The sequence below is a fragment of the Cyphomyrmex costatus genome, unplaced genomic scaffold (genome assembly GCF_001594065.2).
Source record: "Cyphomyrmex costatus isolate MS0001 unplaced genomic scaffold, Ccosl1.0 scaffold2067, whole genome shotgun sequence".
Taxonomy (NCBI): Eukaryota; Metazoa; Arthropoda; class Insecta; order Hymenoptera; family Formicidae; genus Cyphomyrmex; species Cyphomyrmex costatus.
The window spans coordinates 6,590-13,907 of NW_017276114.1; the positions used below are offsets into that span (position 1 = coordinate 6,590).

The window sequence follows — 7,318 nt, forward strand, 5'->3', positions numbered from 1 at the left end:
TATGAAAAATTTTTTACCGGGATATGTCGACAGAAGACCCAGAAGATTTAAACGACGCATGAACTATTTTGATGATTTGGACGACATTGAATTTAAAATGAGATTTCGCCTAAACAAAAATAGCATTCTTCTAATATTAAATCACATAGAAGAAGCATTAATATTTCGATCAAACAGGTATGTATATCTTTTTTATTATCCTTATGTCACTTATTGTCATTTATATTAAAAACTGATTAATATAAATATTTACTTTTTCAGAAATAATCCTATAACTCCAATGCAACAACTTCTCTTAACACTCAGATTTTATGCAACAGGATCTTTTATAATATCTGCAGGTGATTTTGCTGGAGTTAGCACTACTAGTGCTCACAGAATTATTCATCGTGTTACGAACGCAATTGCCAGACTTCGACCACGTTTTGTACAATTTCCTACTAGAAATAATGAAATAAAGAAACAACAATTGGAATTTTATAAAATTTCTCGATTTCCTAGAGTTATAGGTTGTATAGATTGTACACATGTTCGTGTTCAATCATTTGGTAAACACATAATTTTATTTATAGTTTTATCATACATACCTATTTTAGCAACCGATATATATAGAAATACTAGAAATAATTATAAGGTTTTAAACTTGTTTTATTTATTGTATTGTAGGTACTGAAAATGCAGAACTATTTAGAAATAGGAAAGGATATTTTTCTTTAAACGTGCAAGTTGTGACAAATAGTAATTTAGAAATTACTGACATAGTAGCTCGATGGCCTGGATCAACACACGATAGTACTATTTTTAATAATAGTCGATTGCGTGGTACATTTGAACAAGGAATGTATAGGGATGGACTGTTATTAGGTGATAGTGGTTACCCTATAAAATCATATTTAATGACACCATTATTAAATCCACGAACTCCTGCTGAACAACTTTACAATGAATCGCATATACGTACTCGAAACATAATTGAGCGGCTCTTTGGAATTTGGAAAAGACGTTTTCCAGTTTTAGCTTTAGGATTACGTTTACGATTGAACTCAGTAATGGCTGTAATAATAGCTACTGCTGTTTTACACAATGTTGCTCGTCAAAATGGAGATGAAGAACCACTCGAAGATCCTAACTTAAATCTTCCAGCACCTTGGGAAGAAATATTTAATTATGGCAATATAAATCCTGATAATGTAGACTACAGAAATAATGACAATGCAGCTGACAGAAGAATACTTATTAACGACTATTTTCATAGGTAAAGAAAAATAATACAATGTATATAAATTTTACTTATATAAATTATTAAAGCAATATATTAATAATTACACTTCTGTTTGTATTACAGTTTATTGTAAATTTCGACAAAGAAAATGAAGAAGAAAATCTGCTGAAACAAAGTACTATTTTAAATACGTATTTATATTATTTTAATATTAATTAATTCAATATAAATAAATGTATTGTATTTCTTGAAAACGTAACGTATTGTGCTTTTCTCATATAAAATATTAATGATAATATACTTAATTTTATTAAACTTATATTTATTTTATGGAGCAAACTATTCATATAAACTGTGTATCAATGGTCACATTCAGCAGACTCAACTGTTGCGGAGCAGATCCGTGAGCGCTCACTACTATATTGGTACATTTTCTTTTAGATCATCCAATAGCAGTGAGCATTCAGCCGTTCACGGATCCGCTCCGCAACAGTTGAGTCTGCTGAACGCGACCAATAACAAAATAAAGTAATATTTATGTTAAATAAATAAACTTATTTAATAATCACAGCTCTTTAGCGTAACAAAAATCGAAATTATTTGGCAGTAACTACGTATATATGAGACTATAAATGTAGCGAGAGTTTATCCTTGCATTTAAATGCAAGTAAGTGTAAAATATTATTCTACTCATAATCTCATATATACATTTAAAAAATAATCTTTTTCTAAAATTCATCAGGAGTAATACTTTTGATTTTTTTAGAAAACTTATGATAATAATAATAATAATAGTATGTATTAATAATAGTGATAATAATGAATAATAGTGAATGAATAATTTTAGAATTTCCTTCGAAGTTTTTCGAATTTCTTTCGAGTTTTAAGATAATTAGCAAATAAATTTCGTTTTAATTTTTAAAAATAATATAAAATCTTCTGATTTTTTTACTTATGCAAAGAAAAAGTAAAATATATATGCATATTAGGTTTATAACACGTTTTTTAATTTTAGTAGTTCCTTTTCTAAAATCAATTTCTTCAATTCTAATTCCTTTTGCATTATTTCAGCTTGCAATTTTTCTTTTTGCAATAGTGTTTCTAAAATTTTAATTTCAAATTCATGTTTTTCTTTCCCATTACTTATCATTAAATTTATTAATTCTGTTTTACTATCTGCCAATGTATCACATTTCTTATTATTAAAATTATTTTTATGTTTTAACTGATTACTTGTTTTGTTTACGGTTTTTTTAATTGCTGATGGCATAATATTTTCTTTTGATTTTTTATTTTGATTAGTACTAGCTGAATAATCCATAGATGGCATAGATTCATTTGTGTTCGTTGATGTTCTGAGTGGAGTGCTAATTTGTGTTCGTAATTTTTGGGGATTCCAATTTTTCCAATTTAATTTTTTTTTTTTAAGAAACTGTAAAATAACAATGAAATACAAAGGATTATAGCGCTCATATAATATTTTACACATGATTATAAATAATATTATTAATTACATTTAATACATCTTCCTCCTTATCAGATTCATCATTGTCTTTTCTACCGCCATCAGCCTCATCATCTATATCATCTTCGGAATTTGAACTGGCAGATTTATGCCCGTTTCCTCCAACGCGGTTCAAAATTTGAACCCAGTTTAAACTCCGATCAATGACATTTTGCGTTCCACCAACTTTTTAAAAGAAGTTCAAAGCGATTGAACGGAGTTCATCGTGAACGGTCATTTTTGGCCGGTTAACGAATTTAAACCTCGTTTAAGCAGAAGCTAACATGAAAAGTTAATATTTTAAGGTTAATGTGCAATGTCTTCTTCATATAGTATATACAAAAAAACGAGTATTAATGGCATATTATAATATTTTATCGTCATCTGACGACGACGAAGATATAATCCGGTAAACACATTTATAATATTATATATGTTTATGAATGTTTATACTTGATATTTATATATTTATATAATTTACGTATATATTTATATATATTTACGTATATGAAAAATGATATTTATATATATTCGTATATGAAAAATTTTTTACCGGGATATGTCGACAGAAGACCCAGAAGATTTAAACGACGCATGAACTATTAAGCATTTAAGCATTTATTAAATAAATGCTTAAATTAAAATAAAATAAATGCTATAAATGCTTTTTATTTATTTATTTATTTATTTAAGCATTTATTTAAGCATTTAAGCATTTATTTAAGCATTTTTTCAGATTCACTAAAATTTTTGGTTCTTTCTTTTTTATTTGCTTGGTCCATTTGTACATATATAAATATATTTTTATAAAGAGAACCAACTCTAAACACAGAAAAGAAACAATTTAATTTATTTAAATGCAAGAGATTATATAATATTTATATTATAAGTTAGGTTAAGAAATTACTTCTGGAAATTGTTCCTTTTGCTTCTCGTGTATATTCGTGTTTATATATCCCAATATTGTTAAGAATAATTATATTGATCTATATATATCAGCAACAATTAATATATCACAATAAAAGTTTGTTGTAAAAATAAACGATTGATTTGTACGACTTATAATTAGGTTAGATTTTAGTTATGATATGTATCCTCACACACTGCTTAGCTGTCCACCAATCACATCATTTGTTACTAAATACAATTTGAGTTAGCAAGCATTAGGTGTACGTTCAGTTGATCGGAACGAAGGTAAAGTTGAAGGAAAGCAAAACAAGTTGATCGAAGATTAAACTCCGTTCAAAGTTGAACGTAGTTCACAAGAACTCTGAACTGAACCACTTTGGAGGAAACGGGCATAAAAAAAATATATGTTAAAGTTGAGAGTCTACAGATTATTTTCATGAAGTATAAAAGTGGTATCTCAAAAATATAAACAAAAAAAATTCCTAAAGAATTTAAAAAATTTTTTAATGGTTTAATTTACATTGTAAAAATTTCAAAAAATTTTTTTCAACTTATCTGAACGATGTTTACAACATATATTTTTTTTCATTAAAATTGATACAGTTGTTTTAAAAAAAAAACCACTTCTTTGTTTCGCTTTCCCCCTCTATAACTCCCAAAAAAATGCAATTTCAAGGCTAATATTTGAGGAAGTTTTACACCTCAGAAGTACCAACTAATGATACCAATTTGAGCTCGATTGGTGCGGGGGCAGATTTGACATGCTTATTCCGCTATGCCCTCTACCAATCACAATCGAATGTGAGAAGAATAATTGACTGAGTGGTCAATTTCTTATGACTTAATACTTAAAACTTAGGTAATGGCTTATTGTAGAAGGCCTATAAAGCCGGTTCTACATTAGTTGGAAGCCGAACGCAAGTTTGTTGCGACAGCCAATCTGAAGCATTGATTTCAAAATGCAAGCTTGAGATTGGCTATCGCAACGAACTTGCGATCGGCTTGCAACTAATGTAGAACCAGCTTAATGCGTGGTCTACAATGGCAGTAGCAGTAGTGGATGAGACTGTAGAAGTAAGAAATTGAGCAATCACAGTCGAATGTGAGAAGAATAATCGACCGTGATGAATTACTCTTAAGGTACAATTTCATGCTGACGCTTGACGCTAAAAATAAGCGTCAAGCGTCAGCATGAAATTGTACACCCACGGTAATTAATTCTGTCCCTCGAAAATTTTCACAAAATGAAAAGTGACCACCTTTCTATATTAATTGTCAAAATCCATGCACGATAAGGTTCAGTCGTAACGTTAATCGTGCATGGATTGTGACAATTAATATAGAAAGGTGGTCACTTTTCATTTTGTGAAAATTTCCGAGGGACAGAATTAATTACCGTGGGTGTACCTTTACAGTCTCATCCACTACTACTACTGCCATTGTAGACCACGCATAAGAATTGACCAATCACAGTCGAATGAGAGGAGAATATTCGATTGTGATTGGTTAATTCTTACAGATAACGACATAAGTCTATAAAAATGAGTCATAAGTAATAAGTAATAAGTCTATATTAATCTGACTTAAGTCTATTCTACAATGACCATAAGCCGTAAAAATTGACCAATCGTAATCGATTATTTTCCTCATATTCGATTACAATTGGTCAATTTTTACTTCTTACGGTCATTGTAGAATAGGCTTTAATCTATTACATGAAGTTACAAAAATACCGTAACGTTTCTGTCACAAAAAATTTGACATTTAGTCACGTGACAGCGACGTGTCAATTACGTTTCGAAAACCAATTGAGACGTCGCTGCAACGTAGCATGCGACGAATTAGCATGTCACAGGGTGCGGTCGAGTTGCCACTACAAATGCTTTGAAGCGTTTGATTGACCAATCAAAAGAAAGAATTTTACAAATTGACCAATCAAGAAACGCTTCAAAGTATTCGTAGTGGCAACTCGACCGCACCCACAGTGACGTGTTTGCCACGTACGGTGCAAGCAGGGAATAAAAATAGATAGAACGCAAATAGACAAAGTATGACAAAAATAAAGTTGAATCAGGGCCACTGTCACCTAGAGTCCTAGGCTGCGTTCCGTCACAGTATAAGTAAGTACAGTAGTTTCACTCCGTGTCGGTACCTTTGATCTATGTGTCCTACACACAGACTTCTATATATACTACTAGACTGCTAACTCCCTTAATACAAGCTTGTATAAAGTGGACCCTAAAATTTATAATGATCCTGCGCATGCGTCATGAACTACACCGAAGGAATGTAATATGGCTATGTCTGCGCTGATTGCGATATTGCGAGTAGCTGTATTATAGCCGTAGGTATGGTAAATGTTAAGAAGACCCCTTTCACCTTAACTTTTGATAAAAATATACTCAATTGATGTTTTGCATGAAACGAAAGGATCTGGCAAAAAAAGTGTCGCTCTGCTTCGCGAACCGAGATATTAAGCGTTAAAATTGATAACCATGTAGGTTAGTACATCTGTCACAGCTACGAAATTCATTTTACTTTAAAAATAAATTCGCTTTAATACTTAATATCTCGGTTCGCGAGGCAGAGCGAACTTTTTTCTGCCAGATTCCTTCGTTTCATGCAAAAACTCATCGATTGTATATTTTTATTAAAAGTTGTGATAAAGGGGCTTTTCTTAACATTTACCTATTATTACAGCATATGTACACCCACGGTAATTAATTTTGTCCCTCGGATATTTTCACAAAATGAAAAGTGACCACCTTTCTATATTAATTGTCACAATTAATATAGAAAGGTGGTCACTTTTCATTTTGTGAAAATTTCCGAGGGACAGAATTAATTACCGTGGGTGTACCACAATTTAAAAACCATTTTCAATTACGATGCTAGCAAAGTGTGCCTTTCCAACATTACAATACATTTCCAACGTTACAATACATAAAATATTGATAAGCTGAGTTTTATTCAGTAAGAATTATTAATTAACTTAAAGTATATTTATCAAAGTAAAATAATAAAGGGCAAAGAGAGCCGATAACATAACAAAACTAAAACTTTAATTTAAATATAATGTAGCTACTACAACAAATGTTACTACTCCGATCGGGTCATATTTTCAATGTTACAATATTTACCCAGGTTAATTGTCAAAATATGTATGAGCGTGCTAATGTATGCCCATGTGTCGCACGGGTCACGCGGTGCGGTTCTTGACGCATGCGTATAATGCACAATCAAAATTGGGGTCCACTTTTTCAAACAAGCTAGCAGTCTAGTAGTATATACAGGGTGGCCAATTTATCTGAAGACATTGAAATATCTCGAGAACTATACATAAGATAAAAAAAGAAGTGCAACGAAAGTAGCTCGACACGAAGGGGGGAATCCAATGATACCAAACTCGGCCCCTACCGCCCCCCGGGGGCGGGGTGGGGGTGGGGGACATAAGAAACTTAAATAGGAACCCCAATTTTTTATTGCAGATTTGGATTCTCCAGGAAAAAGTACGCCAAGTTGACCTACGAACTTTAACATTTTGGTTCACAGGTGGCGCTGTAATCGATAAAAATCCAAATTTATCAGAAGACATTGAAATAACTCGAGAACAAAAAAAAGGTGGCTAATGAAACTTGTTCGCTTTAAAAGCTGCCTTCCAAAGAAAGCAAACTTGACCCCCC

General features: G+C 31.4%; 1 protein-coding gene across 1 annotated transcript; it reads left to right on the forward strand.

The window, feature by feature from the left end:
- Window positions 1-72: 72 nt before the first annotated feature.
- LOC108773427 (putative nuclease HARBI1) lies at window positions 73-1,381 on the forward strand. Its single transcript, XM_018539236.1, has 4 exons — window positions 73-177; window positions 262-548; window positions 667-1,255; window positions 1,346-1,381. Exons 1-4 carry the CDS (start codon window positions 98-100, stop codon window positions 1,353-1,355), a joined length of 966 nt encoding a protein of 321 aa, XP_018394738.1. The 5' UTR covers window positions 73-97; the 3' UTR covers window positions 1,356-1,381.
- The last annotated feature ends 5,937 nt before the right edge of the window (window positions 1,382-7,318 follow it).